The sequence below is a fragment of the Balaenoptera acutorostrata genome, chromosome 7 (genome assembly GCF_949987535.1).
Source record: "Balaenoptera acutorostrata chromosome 7, mBalAcu1.1, whole genome shotgun sequence".
Lineage (NCBI taxonomy): Eukaryota > Metazoa > Chordata > Mammalia > Artiodactyla > Balaenopteridae > Balaenoptera > Balaenoptera acutorostrata.
Window position 1 is genome coordinate 58,015,692 of NC_080070.1, and position 25,132 is coordinate 58,040,823.

At 39.0% G+C, this 25,132-nt stretch overlaps 1 protein-coding gene across 6 annotated transcripts in view; it reads right to left on the reverse strand.

Annotated features, from left to right (window-relative positions):
- The window catches only part of CDK6 (cyclin dependent kinase 6), a 237,502-nt gene that overhangs the window by 73,676 nt on the left and 138,694 nt on the right, over positions 1-25,132 (reverse strand). For all 6 annotated transcript variants that reach the window (XM_057550531.1, XM_057550528.1, XM_057550529.1 and 3 more), the window contains one exon: positions 583-692. In XM_057550531.1, the coding sequence (XP_057406514.1) occupies positions 583-692 (110 nt within the window). The remainder of the gene's footprint in view (positions 1-582; positions 693-25,132) is intronic.

Here is a 25,132-nt window from a genome sequence, read left to right on the forward strand (position 1 = left end):
AGATTTTTTTTTTTTGCCTTTGAGCAAAAATCTTTATTTCTGTAATTTTAATATCTTTGGTTCTGCTCTCTATAGTGCCTGAATATGTCTAACCTCTCCTCTGCATGACAGCATTTAAAGTATTCTGAAATGGCGCAGACACCTTTCTTGCCTGTGCCTTTGCAGTCTAAACATTCTGTTTTTTCAAGCCACCATCAAAATTTCCATATACTTAACAGCCCTGGTCCTCCTCTTGTGGAAAAGTCCACCTTGAGGATGTTTCCTCACACAAGAAAACCATAACGTGCTTCATGTTTGCCACATCCTCTCATCGCCAACAAAAACAAAATAAATTGTACGAACACTGGAGTGTTCCTTTCCAAACAGAGTTTCCAAGAGCCGGAAGCTACAACCACACGCAACTACATTGTAAGCACTGAGAAGGCAGTTTCAGGACATGCTTGGAAGTGGGAGCCGCAGGCAGGTGGAGCTGGATACCATGTTCCTACTTGAGAGAGGGATGCTAGGCTACCACTTAAATCATCCAAGACCCGAACCGTTTCTTTCCAAGGGAGACAGAGTGAAACAAAAGGTATTTCTTACTTTCTACGAAACATTTCTGCAAATATGCAACCAACACTCCAGAGGTCCACAGGGGTGGCGTAGCTGGACTGAAGCAAGACTTCTGGAGCTCTGTACCACAGCGTGACGACCTGAAACGGCAAACGGAGCGGAGTGTTACTGAGGGAGACGGCTGTTTGCTTGACTCCTCATCCCGGGTGGTTTAGTGCCAAGACTCAGCTCGGAAAGAACTCCTAAAATCACATGCGGGACACAGATAGAAGCAGTAAGTAACCAGGACTCATCACTGACAGGCCAGGAAATTACATCATCCCCACAACCTGGGTTCCCACCTCAGACTCTGGGTGTCTTACTAGTATGATAAAATAACTGAGTTTCAGAAAGCAAAAGCAAAGACTTAAACAAACCCTTACCTTAAAACAATTATTTCTTTCTTAAGGGGCTTTAAAAAACAATACATGGAAAACAGATGATAGCAACGATTTCAGCTCAATTCCCACGTCAGCAATTTTGGGAAATTGGAAGATTATTCCAGTGGCTGCTGGATGGTGACCTTGAAGTCTACAGAGCACCCGAACAAGTCAAAACTACTCTTATCATGAGACTGTGGGGAATCAAAATAAAGCCCCCTTCAATGTCACTCTTTCCAGAAAACAAAACATGAAGAAGAACTTGAGAGAGAATGTATAACCCAATTGTTTATACCATGTGTAAAAAGTCATCCAGAGGAAGAGATTCCAATATGGGAAGAACTCCATTTAATACTGAGCACTGTATAATAATAGATAAAACAAACACAACCATATCATTAAGGCTCCACATTTATAAGAGTATATAGGGGTTCAAGTGCTTCTTTTTTGTGGGGAGCAGAAATTCTATGGATGTCTGAAACGAAGGTATATAAAGGAATTCAATACATAAATCTATTACATAAGCATTTTATATTATTCAGATTCTTTTTATCATTACTTATTGTTTTACTTAATTGTACTTTCACTGATGTCTAAATTTCCTGAAATTCTGTTTATGTACTTTGATGCCATAGTACTTAGTGCCTAAAGACTGCAGTAGCAATTCTCAAAAAAAAAAATGGTTGCCATCAATTTCCTTCTTTCCTTATATGCACACTCCTCTCATTAAGGATTGGAGTTTAGTTCACTTTCCATTGAATCTGAGTTAGCCTTAGTGACTTGCTTGACCAACAGAATATGGTGGAAGTAACATCTGAGACTACCAAAGCTAGGTCATAGGAAGCCTGGTTGCCTGGGCCTTTTTGAATGCTTGCTCTTGAGATGCTTCCTCTTGGAACCCAGCTGCTATGCAATGAGAAGCCCACAAAGATGTTCCAATCGACAGCCCCAGCTGAGCTCTCAGCTGAAAGGCCATGTGAGTGAGCCATCTTGGACATTCCAGCCTGACTGGTCCCCCAGGTGACTGTGGCCCCTTCCAATGTCACATGGAGCAGAAGAACTGCCCAGTTGAGCCCAGTCAACTCACAGGATTGTGAGTGACCATAAAGTACCTCCATATCCTTCCCACACGAGACCACACCACTGGCTCTCAACTCTGACTGTACATCAGAATCATCCATGGGGCTTTAGAAAAACACATGTGTCTGGGCCCTTATCTTGCCCCTAACTGAATTAGATCTCCATGGGTGGGGCCCCTGGAGTTCTTTTTCTTTTCTTCTTCTTCTTCTTTTTTTTTTTTTGTTTAAATTTCTTTAGGTAACCCTAACCCTTGGCTAGGTTTGAGAACCACTCAATTATACAAACGTATCCTCCAGTTCCTGCCGCCATGCTTTTGTTGACACTGTTCTAGTCTGGGAAGCTCTACTTTCTCCTTCACAGGTTGAAATTCTGCTTATCCTGCAAAGCTCAGTTTTGACATCATCACCTCCCTTAACCAACTTTCACCTAAAAATCATACTTTGTAACATAGTTCATAATATGGGTCCTTCCAGAGGGCACGGACCCAATTTCATCCATCATTATGTCTGTAAATGCCCATCATAATACTGCACACATAACAATTGTGTTTTAACAAACAAAAAATTGATGATTTTAAGGCAATCATTCCTAGAAGATAAGTGGGCAAAATTCAATTACCAGTCAACCCCCAAAAAGAAGATACTCACTACTTTTGTTAAGAAGAGTGTCCAATTCTGGGCGCTAGTTTTTAGTTACATAATTTATTTCTGCTTTACTAATATTTCTAGCTGGAGGAACACTTCCCTATTTCTCTAATACACTGTATACCAAAGTGCAGGGGCAAACTGTCCATAAAGTTCCAGTCCAGTGGTTTACAGACATACACAGATATTGTGAGATCACATATTGATCTTCTCACTTCAGTTCGAAATATAGTCTAACATCATATGAGATGAAAAGTTTAATCTGAATACAGCATGATTTTAAGCTGTTCTAAAGAGTCTGTGATTTCTGATTGATTACCCATTCTAAAACACTTGAGTAGCACTATCTTCATTTTCAGTACTTTAATCAGTGATACTTATTATGATCATCAAATAAGTGTTTAGACAACTAAAATAATAAGAAAAATATTGATATATTAAAGAAGTTTCCTTCTATTCCTTTTAAAATTTAGTGACCACTCAAAATGGGTAACAGATTTTTATCAAATGCTTTTTAAAATGTCTATTAATAATGACCATTTGATCACTCTTTTATTCTATTAATGATATATTAATTACATTAATAGATTTCCCAATATTGTACCACCCTTCCCTTCTTGGAATAAATCATTCCTAATCATGGTTTATTATTCTTTTACTAGACCTTTGGATTCTATTTGTTAATATTTATTTTAGGACATTAACTTATACTGATGAATGAGACTGATCTATAGTATTTTTGTGTGTAATTTTTCATGTTTGGTATTAAGGATATGCAGACTTTCCATCCTTTTCTATATTCTGGAATATTTTAAATGACATAATAATCAGTCCTTTGAAAGGACTCATAAAACCATCTGGATCTGGATCTTTCCTAGCATTATGTCTTTAACAATCTCATGAATTTCTTATTGGTAGTTAGTCTGTTCAGGTTTCAACTTCTTTTTGAGTCAATTTTGGTAATAATATGGAATTTCCCTATGAAACTCTTTAATCAGATTTTAAAATGTATTGGCTTAAATTTGTACATAGTATTTCTTGTAATTATTTTAATCTCATCTATTTTCTTGGTTTTCTGAGAAAGAAAATTTTTTTCTCTTTATATCAATCAGGTTTGTCAGGAGTTTAGCTATATTATTTATTTAAAAGAAACTGACTTCAAGATTTATTTCTATTTTGGGAGGATTACTGTTTTATTTAATAATTTGTTGACGTCTACTTTTATCTTTTTAAATCCCCCCTCTTAGTTTCTTTGTTTTTTAAAATTTATTTCTGAGTTGAAACTTGGGTAATTTATTATTTTAGTTTTGATTAATGATAGAACATTTAGTTATATATTATTAAATAAACCGTCCTCATTTTTGTTCAGCTTTAAATAATATGTAATTTACCTTTAATTTTCTCTTTAATCCAAGAATAAACTAATTTGGAGAATTATTTAGAAAAGAGTTTTAAAATTTCCATATGATCAGATTATTTATGGTTAACTGTTAGTTGCTGTATTTCTAGTCTTATTGCATCACAGCCAGAGAATGTAACCTGTAGAAGTTCTTTTCTTTTTTTTAAAAGATTTATTTATTATTTATTTTATTTTTGGCTGCATTGAGTCTTAGTTGTGGCACGAAGGATCTTCACTGAGGCATGCGGGCTCTTCGTTGTGGTGCACGGGCTTCTCTCTAGTTGTGGCGTGTGGTTTTTCTCTTCTCTAATTGTGGCGTGCAGGCTCCAGGGCGAGTGGGCTCTGTAGTTTGCAGCACGCAGGCTCTCTAGTTGAGGTGCGCGACCTCAGTAGTTGTGGCACTCAGGCTTAGTTGCCCAGCAGCATGTGGGATCTTAGTTCCCTGACCAGGGATCGAACCCAGCGTCCCCTGCATTGCAAGGTGGATTCTTTACCACTGGACCAACAGGGAAGTCCCTAGAATTTCTTTTCTTTATGACTATGCACATAACTGGCTTTCGTTCTGTAGGGTGTAAGGAGAATACTCTCTTTTAAGAGTAAAGTTCTTTATTAATCAGAGTTTGTCTCATACAGATCCTTACTTATATTCTTCTATACTTTATTTGTCAAACTTTGAAAGAGAATTGAGTTTGTGTTTTCCTTCCCCCAGAATCTCCTTGTACTTCTAAGGGTTTCTGCCTTATACACATTGGCCTTATGTTTTGGAAAATAAAATTTATTACAAAAAAATATTCAGATAATAAAACTTTAGATGATGGTAGACATAAGATACAAAGTAAATACACAAATGTTAGTAAATCAGTTACAAAATATAATGGAAAAAGGATCCCATTCATATAGTAACAAAAAAAAATGTGAAACACTGAGGAATTTAAAAACAGCAAGATCTATATAAATAAAATGATATACTATTATTGAAGAACATAAAATAAAAGCTAAATAAATGGTGAGACAGACCATGATTAAGATGGGATAAAGCCATATCATAAAGATAATCATTATTCCTGTATTAACACAAAAATTTAAGACAATCCAGTGGTTTGGGGGAGTAAGTTAACTTTGACAATCAGGTACCTCTGGCAGAGTAACACTTAAGAAGAGCCAAAAATAGTTTGAGAAATAAGGATGAGGGGGATTTATCCTCTGTAACCAAAATATACTCTAAGATACAGCAAATAAAATAGTAGGTGCTAACAGATTAAAAAAAGAATGAAGTCCAGCAAGATAATGAGATACTTATTTACAAGGTGACATTTACAAGATATTTATAAGATATGCTTATAGGTGGTCTCTCTTTCATCTTAGAGAGAAAATGCACTAGAATATGTGAAAGCAAGACAACTGGCCACCCATTTGGAAGAAAGTAAGTTTGATCTCTGCTTTACACCATGTATAAGAAGAAACTGTATAGATGCAAGACCTAAATGTAAGGAGAGCTAGAAAAATGTATTAGAAGAAAACGTAAGAGGACCTTGGGATGTGGAGGCCTTTCTCAGCATCATGGGAAATCTAGAAGCTTGAGATGAAAAGATTTATAGATCCAGCTATTTAAAACTGAAATCCTGGACTTCCCTGGTGGCACAGTGGTTAAGAATCCACCTGCCAATGCAGGGGACACGGGTTTGAGCCCTGGTCTGGGAAGATCCCACATGCCGTGGAGCAACTAAGCTGGTGCACCACAACTACTGAGCCTGCGCTCTAGAGCCCGCGAGCCACAACTAGTGAAGCCCGCGTGCCTAGAGCCCGAGCTCCGCAACAAGAGAAGCCACCACAATGAGAAGCCCGTGCACCGCAACAAAGAGTAGTCCCCGCTCACCACAACTAGAGAAAGCCTGCGGGCAGCAACGAAGACCCAACGCAGCCAAAAATAAATAAGTAAATGAATTTATTTAAAAAAAAAAACAAAAAAAACCCCAAAAAACCCAGAAATTTTCTTCAGCAAACACTGTAAATACAGTAAAGGAAAGGATAAATGACAACCTGGGAGAAAACATCTAAAACAAATTACATCAATAAAACAATACAACAGAAAAATGGATAAAAAATATGAAAAGACAATCCAAAAGAAGCAAAAACTATCAAAGATACTCAATCTCATAAAAAGAAAGGAAGAAAAGAAAGAAAGGAGAGAAGAAGGAAAGAAAGGAAGGAAGAAAGGAAGAAAGCCATCACAATAAGAGGGTATCATTTTTGCCTGATTGGCAGAAAGGACAGAATGACACTATTCAGGGTTGGTCATGGTATGGGAACCCTGTAAGTTTTATTTTATTTATTTATTTATAATTTTTATTTTACATTGGAGTATAGTTAATTCACAATGCTGTGTTAGTTTCAAGTGTACAGCAAAGTGTTTCGGTTATACATATAAATGTATCTACTCTTTTTCAAATTCTTTTCCCATTTAGGTTATTACAGAATATTGAGCAGTGTTCCCTGTGCTATACAGTAGGTCTCTGTTGGTTATCTATTTTATTTTTTTAAACTTAAAAAAATTTTATTTATTTAATTTATTTATTTTTCATCTGTGTTGGGTCTTCATTGCTGCATGCAGGCTTTCTCTAGTTGCAGCGACGGGGGCTACTCTTCATTGCGGTGTGCGGGCTTCTCATTGCGGTGGCTTCTCTTGTTGTGGAGCACGGGCTCTAGGCGTGCAGGCTTCAGTAGTTGTGGCTTGTGGGCTCAGCAGTTGTGGCTCGTGGGCTCTAGAGGGCAGGCTCAGTAGTTGTGGCGCACGGGCTCAGTTGCTCCGCGGCATGTGGGATCTTCCCAGACAAGGGCTCGAACCCCTGTCCCCTGCATTGGCAGGCAGATTCTTAACCACTGTGCCACCAGGGAAGCCCCTGGTTACCTATTTTAAATACAGCAGTGTGTACACGTCAATCCCAAGCTCCCAATCTATCCCTTCCCCCCACCTTCCCCCTGGTAACCATAAGTTCATGGGAACCCTGTATGTTTTAAATTGCAAATTGGCACAATCTTTTTAGAGGACAGTCTGGTGGTATCTATGAAATTAATAGTCCCCATGTCTCTGAAGCAGAGTTCCATTCGTGGGAATTTATCCTATAGAAATATTCAGACTGGTATACAAAGAGGTACTCACAAGGATGTTTACTCCACAGTAATTCCCAATAGGGGAATATTATTCAGCCATCAAAAAAGATGAGCTAGTTCTCACCCTGCTCATTCCTGCTCACATAAAAAGGTGTCCATGATACACTGTTAAGTGAATAGAGAAGTTCTGGAGCAGTATGAAATATTTTCCAATTGTTATTAACAGATTACGTGTCAGTGTAAATATAATAATCATTTATGCATACAAAAATGTCTGCCAGGATTCTATACATAGACATCAAGCTTTAAGTGGACAGCTGTCATGGAAACATGGCAGTGTGGGAGGTGGCAAGTAGAAAGGAAAGGAAGGGCTGGACGACAATTTCAGAGGCACACGATCAGTCAGCTGCTGTCGGTAAGCACATTTTATAGCTGAGAAAACAATTTCAGAGAGGTTGGGTAATTTAGCCAGGGTCATGGAGCTGACACGTGGAAGAGCTGGGATTCTCCCTGGGACTGATTTCAACCCTGTGCTCCTTCCTCAACATCCAACACGGCACCTTTCATTCAGCATTCCAAACATCCACAAATCAACAGGCAAACATACAGGTTGTAATTAAAGAACCAACCAAGAAAGAATTTAAATTTACTTGGAAATATTTTAACGTGAACTTTTAAAAGAGATTACAAATCTCAAAAATGCAGCTACCCTTTGGGGTTAAATGATTTCCTTAAAAAAAGGTTTAAGAAAAAGGTTTCTATAACTTCAAAACTTACTTCTGAACCACAACAGTGCTCTGTATGGTGTGACGTGTAGTCATCAAATTCCCATTTGGTAACTTCAATGAAAGTTAAGATTGAAAAATCTCTTTGGTATCCCTAAGAGTTTTGCTGGGTTTATGTGTAAATCATTGTAACAAGGTGAGAGGAATTAGATTCATTTATTAGGTTTATGTTTATACTCTATTTGAACTATCAGCGTTTGTCTAAAGAGACATCTTTTTGGTTTAACCCTTGTAGAATTCAATGTGCCTCAATTCCAAAGTAAGTATGAATTGTACATTTCTAGTTAATTCTCCAAGAAAATAACCCCAACACTGCCTAGAGCCTACATTTAAAATAACAAATTACTGCCTTTTGCAGTATACATAAATCTAATAGTTGTTCCCTATGCATATAATATTATCTCATGTATCAAGAGCTTCCCCAGTTTTAATTTGCTAATTTATGTGGCTGGTCCATTCTCTAACCCAGAGTCCCTCAATCCTTACTTTAAGTCACTGTAATTTAAAATATCTCAAATAATGACAATTTCCGTAATTTCCAAGTTTTTGAGAACAAATCATAACAAGTTTCCTGGGCAGTAAAATATAAATTCTGTTTCCTTAGGAACTATTATAGTTCTGTACCTCTAAAAACTTATGATGGAAGACTGCCTAACTTAAAACCAGTTAAGTCACAGGTAAGAAGATTTATTATTTTTTAATTGAAAGTTGTATAAGAATAGGCAAAATTGATAAAAATGTTTCAAGGTTTTAGCCCATGAAGTAATATGGAACATTTTCAACAATGTAATCAATTAACTTCTACCTACATGTTCTCTAAGTTTAATGATTCTACATATCCTTAAACACAAAATATAATGGTCAAAAGACATGTTGAGGGAAACAATGAATACAATGTATAAAGATCAACACTTAGAAATCTATGACAAAGGTGGCTTCTAATGGTAACAGTGCAGTTGTCTACTAAGCAAAGTTAACAATAGGAGCTATGGACAGAGTTTGGTGGTTGGAGCCAGCTGGAACCAAAGCAAATACTATGTTTATTACAATCATTACATGTATTAACAGCCTCTAGAGGTGCTGAATGGATTTGGCAACAGGAGGGGGAGCGGAAGATGCGGGAGGTCAAGGATATTTACACAAGTGGATGTATCTGTTTAAACTGCTTTGATCTCTATTCACATTTTTTTGAAACAGTTCAATAACAGTATAAGATAAAGTAGAGCCAAGGCCAACTCTGACTCAAAATACATGTCAGAGTAACGCATTCTTACTTAATATTAGATTTTACAGTCTTTTATTCATGTACCCTTTCACCAAGATCCTGAAAACCTTACTCGACGTTATCTGAACCATCCTTATTCTATGACGACATGCTTCAAGAGCAGAAAAGCATGGTATGCACATTACGCTGGTTATCTTCCTTTTGCCTCTCTGGATGGGCCCAGTGCTCACAGGTGGATCTGTATCTACCATTTGCCTCCAGCTTCTTACTGGGTTTGGCCAACGGGAAGCCTAGGCAGGAGAAGAGTGAGGCTGAGTCTTCAACACCTTGATTTCCTCCCAGCAAGGTTGTCCAGAGCTGGCAGTGCTGCCATCACAAAGTCAATGTCCATCCCGGGCAGCCCACTCTACCCAACTCCAGTAGCTGCTCCCCATCTTCCTTTCAAGCCCGGGAATGGTAACAGCCTGATGCAACTAAGACTCAAGTTAGTACCATTCGCTGGGCTTCCCCTAAATCCACTTCTTTGTAAATCTTGTCTCCGTAAACAAACCTTCCTTGAAGTGTCTTATTTTGAGTGTGCCATCTATTTCCTGTTGGGACCCTGACTAAGACATCCAGTTTGCAGATGAAGAAACTAGCGTGGGTGGCGACTTTTTCTCAGCTTTCACATCTGTCAAAGAGGACATTTAGACTGGATGATCTAAAAGGTGACTTCTGTTAGCATTCTAAGAGGCCCTAAATGATGTGGCAATGGTAATGAAGATTTTAAAAATGCATATACTGTACAGAACCAAGACATCCTTGCCTGCCCTTTGGTTTAGTGATTACTTATGGGGGGGACCAGTGTGGTGATTCTTCTTCTGGGGCTGACTTCAACAAGTCTCAAATGTAAATTTCTGTAATGATTTCTGAGAAATATGGAATAACTCAGGATTTTTATAGTGTCAAAGTGAAGGCTCTCTAAGCTGTTCTCTAAGCTGTTTATTTGCTTCACATCAGTATAAAACTCTCTAGTATGTATGTTCCTTCCCTCCAGAAGACTTCTATGCTTTTGCAAAGTGAAAATCAAAATTGGTGGTAATGGGCTTCCCTGGTGGCGCAGTGGTTAGGAATCTGCCTGCCAATGCAGGGGACACGGGTTCAAGCCCCGGTCCAGGAAGATCTCACATGCCGCGGAGCAACTAAGCCCGCGAGTCACAACTACTGAGCCCGTGTGCTACAACTACTGAAGCCTGCGCACCTAGAGCCCGTGCTCCACAGCAAGAGAAGCCACCACAATGAGAAGCCCACGCAATGCAACGAAGAGTAGCCCCCACTCGCCGCAACTAGAGAAAGCCCACGTGCAGCAACGAAGACCCAATACAGCCAAAAATAAATTAAAAAAAAAAATTGTGGTAATTTCACTGACTTTTCCTAAAGGGTCTCAAAATTCAGTTCTTTAAAATCAGACATTTAAATTAAGATATCATAAACAATCAGAATTTTAATTCTTCCCAGCACAGTCTTGTCATTATAAGGCCAGTGAAATGGGAACTATTAAAAGAGTTAAATACCGATAAAAGTTAACGCACAAAGTACTTTGCAACAAATAATAATGGAATCCTCTCAACTGGATGCATTTTCTGACCTAAAGGCCAGAAAAAGATGTTTTGATACATGACAAAAAATGGCCGAAGTCTACACAAAAATGAGATTCTCAGCACTGAGCCAATTACGATCATGGCCTCTGCTGTGCATCTACTACCAGCAGGAAGGCTGTCTGTCCTTCCAGAACCTCAGCTGTGCAAGACTCTCCTGGGGCCACTGGCTCCCATTTAGATGTGCTGATTTCCAACTACCTGGCCACTGCTTCTGTGGGTCTCTCTGTGGGACATTCTTTCTTTGAGTCTCTGCTGTTCTGAATTCTCACATACCACTTCCTCCAGGAAGCCTTTCCTGATCTCTCAGCTAGAAGTGATTGCTCACCCCTGAACTTCTGCTGCACTTCTATAGCTCTTGACCCTTTCTATTTTCCATTACAGTCATTCAATTCACCAGCCACAGTATATATATAGTGTCATGCATGGAGGGTGCTCACCGATTATCTGATGATTGGATACATGAATGAACCACAGGGAACTAACTCCTGGGGGCAGTGCTGATGGTGGACAGAGGCAGTCCTCTAGCCTGGAGAATACGGGGGCAACAATGTCTAATAATAATTGAGGACCTTTCAGTAATCATGAATTTTTAAAAAAGGAACTGGATCTGTGGAGGGAAGTGAGGCTGAACCTGATTTGAGTCAGAGGATGCGTAAGAAGACTCAAAGGGCAATGGCAGAGGGAAAATAAGCTGAGATAGAGATGAAGGGTATCTCTGGGGAAGAGGTACTCAGCAGACAGAGGCCTGCGTCCTGTGTCCAAGGGGGTATGACAATGACCCACTGAAGGATGAATGAAGGTGGAGTTCAAGGATCCAGGCTCTGACCTTTCACGATATCAGTGGCACTGACCATCTCTTTCTGAGCCTTATACCTCTCTCTCATTTTGTTAATGTCTAAGCAGATCTACCTAAAAAAGTTGTTACTCTAGACATCAAGCCTTTAAAGGTCCAAGTGAACTTCAGTTCATCATGTGAGTGCCCACTCTATGAGAGGTACCCTGTTAGTCCTGGATGGGGTGGTCACAAACTAGAAAAGCAGCAAGTCAAATCAGCTGGCTGAAGGAGAACTTGGGGTGGGTGGGTTGGGTCTGTGTAGTGATACAAGTGCAGAATGCTGGGGTCCTGTCCTAGTGACTTTCCAGTAACTCCTTGGTGGTCTCTTCCCCAATCAGTCCCTTAAATAATTGTTTCTCTAAGGCTATACCCTCAGGCCGTTGCTTTTCTTATGTGATGCACAATTCCTGGGGAGCATCGTTTGTGGATAACCCTCAAGTCCATACTCTGTAGAGTATCTGACACACATATCCAACCGTCTCCTGGAAGTCACCACTCAGTACTCCCATAGGTACTTCAATTCCAAAATGCACGCTTTGTCTTTCCTCTGAAACATGCTTCTCCTCTTAGATACCCTCTCTCTGACAGCAAAATCACCACCTACCCAGGTTCCCACTCACCCCCACTATCAGGGAAATCACCAGATCCTGACAATTCCACCATGAACCTGTCCTCTCCTGCAGGCCCAACAGCTTCCTCTGGGGTCTCTTCCTACTAGTCTGCCTCCTTCTACTCTGTCCTCTCTACTGTATCTGCAGCTGTGCTCACTCCATTCCTGCTTAAAATCCTTTAACCATTCTTGAGAGCTTTCAGGGTCAAGTTCAAGTGCAGTTGACCCACGGCACCCTCATGATCTGGCTCCCACACTCTCTCTGGCTTTATTGCCTGTTCCTCCTTCACGGGAAAGCTTCCTCAACCCGCTCAGAGGCTTTATGGTTGTACAAACATGCGTGCTGTGTCATGCCTCGTGGCCTTCTCATACACTGAGACCTTTCTCTGGAATGTCCTCTCATCACCCCATTCTTAATTCTTGTGAATCTTGCCCTGCCTAGCCCTCCCAATTACATGGAAACATAGCGCTTATCACACTGTATCCCATTCACTGTGTACTTACTGCCTACTAGACCTAAAATCAGCCCTTTGAGAGTAGAGACTGTTTCTAAGTAGACTTTTCATCCCCAGCACCTGGCAAAGCATTGCATCTGCTCCAAAACTGTATGCATAGCCAGAAGACAGCAGAATGGAGGGTTACAGATTTAGGAGGGATAACCTAGGGCAGGATGCAGGGGTTTCTAGTATAGCAGAAATTTACAGACCAATGGTCATGCCCCCATACCCACACAAGGCATCCTGCGAGCCCACCAACATTATCTTTAGTCAACAGATGACTTTTTAATAAAGTGTGAGGACCATTTTATTTTCGAAAAGTGAAGTTTTAAAATGCTTGAAGGGCCCATGTTTTCCTTCAGGCCATATTGTTTAAATTTCATCCTGAACTTGTGAAACTTAAAATAGTTACCACTTGCTAAATGTCTATTATGTTTCAAGTAACAAACTCTCTTTTTAGAAGTACAGTATAGTGTAGTTTTGATTTTGACACTGAACAATCACACACTTGATCTCTCTCTGCCTTCACCATAGAAACCAAGCAAATATTTGTAGACATTCCTTCAACCTTCACAGATAAATAGAAATGAAAATTATTCTGAACACAGGATATGGCAGGCTGTAGAGCTCATTGTTTCCTTTTAAAAGTTGCTTTTTTAACTCTTAAGAAAATCTATATGCTTTGGGAGGCCACATCATCACTCAAGACTTGGAAGAGAATTTACAAATTGACTTTTTATGATGAAAACAGCTGAATGTCTCTAAAGTCCATGCTTTCTTCCTCCTTGGTTACTATGTTCATCCTTACCCAGGCTGCATGTAAAACTATTAAATGAACACTTGCAACTTATTTGGTTAGTGCAAGTGATGAGGGAAATGGAAGCAGAGTTTTAGAACCTAAGTGCAGGCTCAAACATTCTTTAACATCTGAAAATCTGTGGGCACTACCTTCCTTAAATGGGAAGGATTTGGAGTTCCTCAGCTGGAAGGAACTACCAAGGTACAGTTCATTCGCAATACCCACTCTCCCCAAAGTTTCTATTTAACACATCTTCATCTAGAAGGTACACAGAGATGCATGCTAACTAACCAATCTGGGTGACCAGAAATGAAGATAAGGTCTACAGAGGATTCTGGAGCTCCCACTATATTTTGTGCTTTAGCTATTAAAGGTAAGAACTAAAGAAAATATGCTCCTGAAGATTAGGATGTTTCGTGCTGTTTGTTTAGCAAGATTAAAACTGCAAACAAAAAAGGAGAAGGCCACAACGGAGAGGACTTAGACTGCAGCATTAGGAATTCTGGTTGGAAAGAAGGAAGTATTTTCTGACAAGAAGAACTGTTAAATGTCACATGGATTATTGTGGGGTTTTGTGTTATTTTGTGATCTCTTCTCTAAAAATTTTTCACTTTTACCCCATCTGGGGGTTAAAGAGGTGGGCTAGGGAAGGAGGGAAAGAAAACATCTGTAAGGCACAGAAGATGTAAAGTACTGTACTGGATGGACTTCACCTGTCCCCTTATAGCATCTTCAGTTTAGTGGTATGAAGTGAGTATCAGTGACTCTATTTTTTTTTTTTAACATCTCTATTGGAATATAATTGCTTTACAATGGTGTGTTAGTTTCTGCTTTATAACAAAGTGAATCAGCTATATGTATACATATATCCTCATATCCCCTCCCTCTTGCGTCTCCCTCCCACCCTCCCTATCCCACCCCTCTAGGTGGTCACAAAGCACCGAGCTGATCTCCCTGTGCTATGTGGCTGCTTCCCACTAGCTATCTATTTTACATTTGGTAGTGTACATATGTCCATGTCACTCTCTCACTTCGTCCCAGCTTACCCTTCCCCCTCCCCATGTCCCCAAGTCCATTCTCTACGTCTGCGTCTTTTTTCCTGCAGTGACTCTATTTTTAAAGATAAGGAAGCTGAGACTCCAGAAGTTAAGCAACTTGTTCAAGACCCAATCAGCTAGTAAATGGTAGAACCAAGATTTGAAACAGGGTTTATCTGATTCAGATTGACTCTCCTCACTGTGGAGACTGAATAACTGGCTCTTTTTTTTTTTTTTGGTCTTATGCCTAATTACAATTTTAAATGTCTGTATTTCTAAAACAATCATTTCCAGGAATTCCCTGGTGGTCCAGTGGTTAGGACTTGGCACCTTCACTGCTGTGGGCTGGGGTTCGATCCCTTATCGGGGAACTAAGATCCCATAAGCCACGCTGAGCGCCAGACAAAAAACAAACACCCCCCCACAAAAAACAATCATTTCCATAGCAATGTAAGTTTAACAGAAGAGCTGACCAGAACAAAAGAAATGTTTTTTCCAGGATAATAATACTCCAAAGGATTTCACCAAGATGTCACTGGATGAGGACTCAGGGTCACGGGTGGCGGGCCGGGAAGGCCTCCCTACCCGCAGTGCTCTGTGTGATCACTGGAGGCATGCTGCACGCTGTCCCCCTGGAACATTCCTTCTCTGGGGCCAAGGCAAAGACCTTCCTCCCAAACTTGTTCTTCTTTTGTATTCCCTATCTCTGCAAGTGAAGTCCCCCTCTAACCAGTTCCCCAAGCTAGACTCTTCCTCAGACTCACCCCTCATTGATTTACGCAGACACGTGTAAAGAGGGTGCCTTCTTAACTTGACAAAAGAGCAAAATGCACAGAGGACTAGAGCTGTGGAAACAGGAGAATGGAAAATACACAGTTTGGACCACCTGGATACTATCACCCACCATTTTATAACATCGATCTCAAGTAAAGAAAAAAAAATTCACATCACTGGGCATAAGATATTTTCAAGTTTGAAGACTCAGTGCAATTGTATGGATGGGATGACATTATTCTAGATTTTACGATCTGATTTCGAAATTACTAAAAAAGAGATGAGTCTGATAGGTAACATGTGTCCTAGCCCTTTATTTTCTCTTTCTTTCTTTAAAAAACACTTTTCTATGCTTGCAGAATTTTTAATATCTTTGCATCTTCTCTGCGAGGAGGAGAAGGAAAGGATCATTGAAAGGGAATATAGTTCTGTTATTTAAATTCGTATAAAATACAGAATTCATTTGCTCTTGATGAGCTGCGATGCTTCTCTTAAAACTGTCTCAGTTTCTAGGAAGAACCACACTAATACCAAGGACTCTGCAGAGTATTTCTAGGTACATCCGCTATCAGGAGAGATACATGTGTGAACATAAAAACCAGCGGAAGGCTTCTCACCTAGGTTCAGGAGCTCAAGCTGTACGTGTGTTCTGGGCAGTGTGGTAGCTGCATATGCAAACACTACTTGAAAGGAAAAGCAACTCTCCGGTTTGGGTATAACTTGGCGTTTACCTCAGGGCTAATTCGAAGAAAGACTGCTTTTCCATTTACAAGCATTTCAAAGAATGTTGCTGCTTTCTAGAAATCTGTCGCAGGTAGCTTCTTTTACCCTTGAAAGTGCTAGGGTTTTGATAAATGGTCTAAGAAGTGATTACAATGATATCTAAGGAAACGTGCAGATTACATAAAATATTTTAATTATTCTTCAGTAATTGAAAAGCAGCTTAAATCACCGTTGTAGATGCTTTATATATCGAGGACCCTGATATACAGCAAAAACAGAAGCAGGGCCTAGTGGTGCCTTCTGTGAAGCCTTCCAGAACATTCTGAGAGAGAGAGGCTCCTTGCTCTGTACCTCCACAGCACACTTCTCTTATAGCCCCTGCTGATGTGTGATGTGACCATAAGAATCTGCTTCCACCCCCAGCACCCCGACAAGACTCAGTGGCAGCACTGGGCCTTAATTATCTTTGGATCTCCAAAGCCTGGTACAGTGTCTCCCACAGACCAGGCATTCAACGTATGACCAAGAGGTTCTGGCAAATCTTTTCCCAAACTACAAAAACAAAACAAAACCAGGGAAGAAAAAAAATACATCTGTTTTTAGATTATTCTGAAGGTACAAAAGGTATTTCAGATTCATAAATAAGGAAGCAGAATCAAATTTATACATCATACCTTAGAGGAAATTTCTCATAAACAGCAAATAAGTTTTAGCTACCTATTGCCACCTCTCCCTTTCTCTCTTTCTCTATCTCCTTACCCCCAACCCTTACATATGTACACACCTAGTTAACCATCACTCAGACCAAGATATAGGATATTCACATCACCACAGAAGGTGGTGTGCCTTTCCTAGTCAATACCATTCCTGTACCACTGTTCTGACTATCATCATCATGGATTAATGCTGCTGGTTCTTCTTAAACTTCATATAAAAGGAAACATGCAGTTTTTGTGTCTGGTTTTTTTACTCAACTTAATAAGTTGTCTTATTAACAACTTGTTCATATCAGTAGTTTGTTGTTCATATCAGTAGTTTGTTCCCTCTCATTGCTGTGTAGTATTCCATTGTGACAACATGCCAAAATTTATTTAGCCATTTTTTTTTTTTCTGTTGATGGGTGTTTCTAGTTCTTGGCTATGGTGAATGAACATTCTGTTATGAGCATTTTTGTGTATGTCTCTAATTGGACATAGGCACTCATTTCTCTTGGATATCTATATTTCTTATCTATCTATCTATCTATCTATCTATCTATCTATCTGAGAGGGAAGGCATATATTTAGTAGATACTACAAAATAGTTTTTTCAAGTACAGTAGCTGAACCATTTTGTACTCCCACTAGGAATGCATCAGAGTTCCAGTTTCTCCATAACTTTGCCACCACTTGATATTTCCAACCAGTCAAGTTAGTGTGTTGTGGTACCTCTTATACTTTTGACTGATCAATTTATAAGAATATAATAAGGTTCCAAAAAATAATATAGTCTGGATTTATTAAAGCACTAACTAGACTCTTTGAAATGACAGAATCAATAATGATATCATTTATGTATAGATGTGTGACTCAATAGTTTAAAGACAATTTTTTAAATGTTAGGCTTCTCTTCTCACTTTTGCTCCTGCTACATCTGACTTCAGCAAATTCCTAACTCTTTAAGCATCTGTTTGTCCTTCTCTGGAGGTGTACAAACTATGAGTTCTTAGATAATTTGGGTTCTGAATAGGGTAACTAAACAGAAAAATATTTTGAAATGTTTCTGCCAAGATTCTAAGTTAAAATATTAATAATATAAAAGCTTTAGAAGTTGTTGGACAGTGGTTTTTACTAGATTTCCTCTACGAACAAAATGCTGAAACATCATTATAAACTAAAGTACAGAACCATCCCTGTCAGTATATACTCCTGTAGCCTAGTTAAGAAGCAAACCCTAAGCTATTGGCCCCTGTTGCCACATTTCCCTCTGAAGAGGTCATGCAGCCATGTTTCCATCTGTGGTGAGCCTGCGTTCACATTCAGCCAGGCATGAAATTTAAACATGGGGAACCATGGCAACTCTTTCGGGGGCGAGGGGTGCACTACAGGACAATAATCAGTATACATGTGGTACCATTTTCCTTTGTTTAGAAACCCGAACGACTGTAAAAATTATTTTCTTCATTTGATAGATAAACATTTGCGAAGTGCTACTCGACAGCGGGCAGTCTGTGCTAGTGAATGAACCTCGGTTCCTGCACTTATGGGGCGTTAGTGTCTGACTGACTGCAAAAGTATAGTGGAAAAGATGGGAAGGAATACTGTCACTCAGCCCAGAAAGTTATGCCTATTGAGGAAAACATACAAAATCTGTGAAATTTTACATTTGACTTCAAAAACAGGCTCAAATCATTCCATCATTATTTCCTATTAGCAAAGACATTTCCAGTAAGAGATGAATATCGGTAGTATCTTGGAGAAAATGAGGGAGGAACCCATTTAGCTATATTGTTAAGTCCTGATTGTCTATACACCTGTTTCCCAAAGGGAATTTAGAGGACAATAATGCCCAGAGATGTTTCGTGAAAAACAGTTCTAAATCAAACAACTTTGGGAATATGCTAAATCTACTCTCTTGAAATTCACATTTTGACATATTAAAGGATCTGAGAAGTTCTACAGTTAAAAAAGAAACCTATTTAATTCAACGTTTACCAAGTATTGTCCATGGAATGATTCTTCCTCCTCATATAATACCTGTCACTATCCTACAGAATTAGGGTTCCTTGTAAAATGCTTTGAAAAGCAATAGTCTATGACAATGTACAGGGTTACGAGCACAAATAACCCCAAATAAATTTGGAGTGTATGCTTGCATGCAACTTAACATTCTTAACTAACATCATCTTGAAAAATAAGCGCTGGTATATCTTGCTTTAAGCAAGCAACGTTAAATGAAAATCTGGTTTTGCATTGAAAATGAAGGTACAAAAAGAAAATATAAGTTGCAAAAAAGACCCTTCAGGGCTTTGGTATAACCATCATAGTACTGATTACTACTATATAATAGTACAAACGGAGATGGTGGGGAGGTCTTGCTATGTCTGTATTAACTATATGATTTCTGTTAGTACACATGTGTTCACATTTAGGAAGTGGGTATTCTGAATAAATCATTTACTTTCAATTACCTTTTTAAGGTAAAAGCAGAATGCAGAAAAAATTCTGGTTACTTAAACTTTCTGGCTGTTGTACACCATTTGGGAGGAAGTTTTCAGTCATATAATGTTGAAGTTCACCAACATTCACTGGGCAACCTACCACGACAGGGACCGAGACTCTAAAGACAAATAACAGACAATGCCTGTTCTGGAGGAGTTCACCGTCTAGCGAGGCAAATATAAAAAGAAATAACTGTAATACAGTGTGGTTGGAACTACAGTAAAGCATGGAGAAAGTGCTATGAAAACACAGATGACTTCATTAAAGAGAATGGGTGATTTATTGCTCCTACAATAAAGTACACACAATCTGTCTGCATACAAAAAAAGTGACTGCAATCAAGAAATTAATAAATATTTATTGAGCATCTATTATACTACATACTATAAATCTGCATGCCAGACCTACTTAAATGTCAAATTACTACTAGTCTCACAGAATTTCATATTGTTCTCAAAAGGAATATAAAATATCTCTCAGATTCTTGGGTGATTTTATATCCAGAATTAGAGCGAGCCAAACTAAAGTATAATTTTACACTTTGGAAAAAGTCTAAGGCAAAGAACATCATATGCAAGCAGTCCCTGAGCTATGTCATCAGAAATATACTTATTACATGCGTTCATTCATTTCACAGTTAGAGCCAGCAGAGGGAGTAAACCTCTTCAAAGGAAAGCCTCAAGTATATAAGGAGAAATAGAAGACTTGAGATGTAAAGAAAGCCTTTGACATAAAAGAAAGAAAATTTGGGTGCAGAGACACATATTTCCAATGTAGGGAAGTGATTTAACTATATTGTTAAAGTTCCAGAAATATAATGCAGGAGAATAATAAGAAATCATTGAATAAACTGAAGGATGTCATCCTATTGCTCCCATGAGACTTATAGGACCGAAAGTCTGAACTATCCCGTCTCAAAGCCCTGGCAATAAGAAACACATTTTGCAGCAAAATCTAACTAATTGACATTAATAGGAAGGACCTTCAACAGTGCATTTGCTCATGAGCCAGAGCTACCGTCTGCTGAGTCTCATTGCAAAGATAAGTCCACATAAACCAACCGCAGTACATTTCTGCCTCAATTTCTAAGACTGGGAAGCTGCTAGCTGTGAAGAGAATGGAAGCTTCTACCTTAAGATACCCAAATCCTTTGTGACTATTACAATAAATTCATTTTTTAATGGAGCTACAAGCCATTCTATGATTTTTCTCATGGGGAGTATTATGAGAAAAAAGCTTTATTAATGAAAACCAGGCATTTTTACCCACTTTGCTCTTTGGTACCTCCATGATATTTTTTCGTCATTGCTCTTTCCAGGGTACCTCTTGTACCTCTTCAGTGGCAACTTTTACCATATTTACCATATTATACCAGACTATAAACCTCTTAAGCGTAATCTGTCTCCTAACACCGCATACCCCCCTACCACTTAGGACTTAACTCCTTACACAGAGGTCATGGGTAAACAGGGTCTGCTGAGAATGACTTACAGGAGTTTTGAAAGTTATAATAGGAATGTGTTTTGCTCAGTCCCCAACTCTTTTTTGCAGGACATATTTTCTCTGTTCTGTTGTGTGCATGAGTACCTAAAACATATAGATAAGCGACATTTGTTTTTCTCACCTAGGTTATTGAAAAGAGACACACAGAGGGAGACATGGGGGGCACCCAGGTTCACAGGAGCCCTGATGCTCCTGGTTCCCTGATCAGCACTCCATCCTATTCTACCCGATCCGGACTCGTACGCCACCAAGTTCTCTGAAAAGCTCTGCCAGCCAGTAGCAAAGGCGACTGATGTGTTCCATAACTGGACTCTCTTTTTTCTTGAGTAGCTTTGCCAGGAGATTGTCTTTGCTATTAGTCTTTATGAAGGACCAACTCTGAGGTTTATTTTTCCATTTTACTCTTTTTGTCTCCTAATTCATTCATTTATATTTCAAACTTTATTTACTCCTGCCTCCTGATTGATATAGGTATTTTTCTAATTAATTAATTAATCCTTATGTACTTCAACAATATTTCTATTTTTCATAATGAGTAGATATAACATTTGTCTTTAAAAAACAGTAAATTCAATAGATGCCCGTTGAAAAGAATTCCTTTTCTTTTATGGTCCTTGGATTGAGGCTTTTACAGTTATAGTCAATCTTTCTTATCTAGTCATAAAAGCATTTAGTGCTCTCATAAAAGCCTCCATGTATAGCTTTGGTTATATTGTCAGCTTTGATGTAGAGTTCCCTGTAGTACTGTAGAGTTAGCCTTACTTGAAGACCTGTTAAATAGGCAAGAGAAAAAGAGGATTCTACAGAAATTGAGAGAAACTTATACAGTAAAATTGAGGCGTGACAAGCTGATAAGCTAAAGAGTTGAAATGCTAGTCCCCAGATGCCTTGGGAACAAGTAGTGACCAAGACTTCATGTTACTTCCAGCTCAGTGTACAAAACATCTGTTCATAATCACCTACGCCGACTTCAACCTGCTGAGGTGCACCCATGATGTGAATATCAGCCTTTATTAATCCCATATTTGGTCGTCAGTGAACTCATCACACAGTACAGGGGGTACAAGCTTGGATGGAGTAAGAGAAACAGTCCTGGACTGAGCTTTGGAGACCTGGGTTTGAGTTCCAGGTATACCCCTAAATAATCTCTGTGTATTGTCTCGAAAAAAAGTAATTTTATATCATTGGGCCCCCGTTTCCTCAATTATAAAATCTGAAGGTCATGTCAGATTACTTCTAAAGTCGTTCCAACCCTGGAATCCAAGAATCAAGAATAAATAAATTCTACATGCTCAGTGACACTACCTGGACATGGTACCGTGGACCCATACATCCGGGTCAGTGATGCTGTTCACAGAACCTTCACGTTTAGAGAAATGGAACTTTGATCAAGAGGAAAACGTGAAGGACATTTATAAGTACACAACAGACTCTGTGATTCCATAAAGCAAAACTGGAATTCCAGAAGAGACTGTGAAGAACCTTTAAGAGGCATTTCGGCTGAAAGGCAAAAGGCAAAGCCACACACCTCCTATCAGCTGCAGCTATGGGCTAGAGCAGAGTCCTGTCTGCATGTCTGTGCAATGCGGTAGGGCTGTTGTAGGGCTTTTCAGAATCAAGCATCATCACACAAACAGGAATGTTTAGTGACTGACCTTTCTGTAGGCAAGCATCCAAATTTATGCCAAAATGTGCTCAGAGTAGCCATTTCAGAAGAAAAGGGTAAGATTTTATATGCCTGCCTCTGAAATACGGTCACTTCAAAAAAAACAAAACAAAACAAACAAACAAACAAAACAAAACAAAAGAATGGTATGGGGTATATTTTTTTCTGCCCTGACCTATTATAACATACAGATTGATCAAAATGAATTTTCCATTTGTGTCTTTAGAAATCACTGAAGAGAAAAACTATTATATCAAATGACTGAAATTACATGAAATTACTTAAAATAGACGGAAGGATAGTAACCTCCCACACATAACATATTAAAACACTGAGGAGGGAGAAATTTAAGCTACATATAATATTTCTAGAAATTCCATTCTGTTTTCATGCAACTGAATCAATGAAGGTTATTTATAACTTATGTGGATAACAGACTTTTGGAGAACCAGGTATAAATGGCAGCATAAATATATGAATCATTTTGGTTTCTTTTAAACATCACCAAACAACAATGGTCCTAGGACTAAGACAACTTTATATAAATTAAAAAAAAAAAAAAAAACGACCCTACAACTTCTTTCTTGGTGATTAAAGAACTCTGAAGTTTTAAAAAAGAAAAACAAGAAGCAATGCTCAAGGTAATAAGTGCTTTCATGTTACCAGTTCTCATATCCGAGGGCACTGGATCGAGCTAAAGGACAAAGAGATAAGGGCGATATTGCTAGTTACTAACAAATGGCAGATAAAAGAGCTCTTCTGGCTTCTGATTAAGTGACAGCATTCTACACATTCTTTTGACTTGAGAAAGTCAGACTAAGAGCAGCAGCTAAGTTCCATGTGAAGCACCGCTAAATAAGCATATCTGCATGCTTCCACATTCCAGGGGGGACAGGATTCCTCTCCTTTCCCTGACCAGAAACATGTTCTCTGTGCTCACAGCAAGAACGCGCCTTTGCTTCAGCTTCCATAAAAAAGCATAAATGTATATGCTGAAAGCACAGAGAAGTTTTGTGCTGTGGGACATGGTGGCCGGGAGCCAATGTTTACAATCCCCTGGGTGGGAAAGGCAGGGTGAAAGGCTCAGGACGGCAGGCTTTAAAAGTCTTTGCTGTTGCCGCCAGTGACCTTCGCCTCTGTTTTCAAAGCAGCTCTCAGGTTAACCCCTTGGATTCTGTGTGCACTGGGGCTGCACAAAGGAAATACCTTTCTTTGAAGGATACCTCTCTCACGCACATCGGTTTCTGATTTCAGTCAGAGCAGCTCAGAAACACTGGATTGAGAAACATGTATTCAATCTGCTATCGGACTCATGGGTGCGTCAGGGGTATTGGATCTGGATTTCGATGTGTGCTGTGTTCTACAAAGTGAAAGTTTCCAGCTTCAGGCAATGGACTCAAGCTTACAAACCGGGGGATTGTGAAACATGAGCATATTTGGTCTCCCGGGGAGAAGGAAGCATCCAATTTATGCAGAAATGCTCTTTTCCCAGCTAGCCAATGAGAGGCGAGGCTATGAGAGTGGGGCTTCCTATAGGGATCTCCGGACTGGAAGAATGGTGCTTAAAATTAAAGACAGGCTAAATTGCTAACAGCCCAACTTAGAAAGCAGCTGAAGAGAAAAGGCCAATTGTAGAAACGGAAAGGGAGTTTTCCAGTTTTAAGTTAAAGCTGACCACATTAAACTTATTATTACAGTTGTTACTATTTCGGTGGAGGAGAATTAATAATCTTTTATTCCTAATGCTAAGATGTAAAGATCCCATAAAAAACACTTACCACATATGTGTAAGTTTTATTACAGTCTTTCCTAGATGACTCAAAAGATGTTATTCAATAGTAATATTATTTAAGACCTCAAAATGTTTTCAGGACATAAGATTTACTTTGAGAAAAACTGGTCTGATGTCGAGGACTCATGTCTATTTTAACAAATTCTTTGGTCTACAAGAAGTTCTGTGGATTTAAAAATGTTTGGTACCTATACATTGATCACCATTAATAATGTCGTCCCTTTACTGAACGGACAGCACACTGAATTCCTGGGGTGTTGAAATGAATTGTGCAATTCTAATATCCAGAGTCTATGAATCCCTAACATGTGTTTAAGGTTAAGGGTTAAGACTTCTGGAGATGAAAGTGAAAAACAACAAACACCAGAAAATGTAACTGAAATGCACAAAAGTTATTAAAATAAGTCTTATGAAAATCATTCAATCAAATATGAGACAGTAATAAGAGAGGATTTTCTCTTAGCATTTGGAGATGAAGTCATGGCCTTTGTGTTACCAGGCAGCTGTCTATAACATCATCAAGTATGTGTACCCTGGGGTTAGAAGTCCATCTCTAGAAGAATGACACTATTTGAGAATACTGTTCTTTAGTTTTTCTCAACTCATAATTGGGTCTTCATAAGTGCTTCTGAAAACATGTATTAAAATTTCAGCTTCTCCAAGAATGTTTAACAGTAATCAAAACCACTATCTCGGCTTTCATTACAGACCAAACAACCTGTTCTATTGTAGAAGTCAATGGTGATTAAGTAAATACATTCAAGTCTAATGCAGACACCATCTAGAAATATTTCGAGAAGCTAAAAGAAACCCCAGAGCGTCACAACAGAGAAGATGTAAT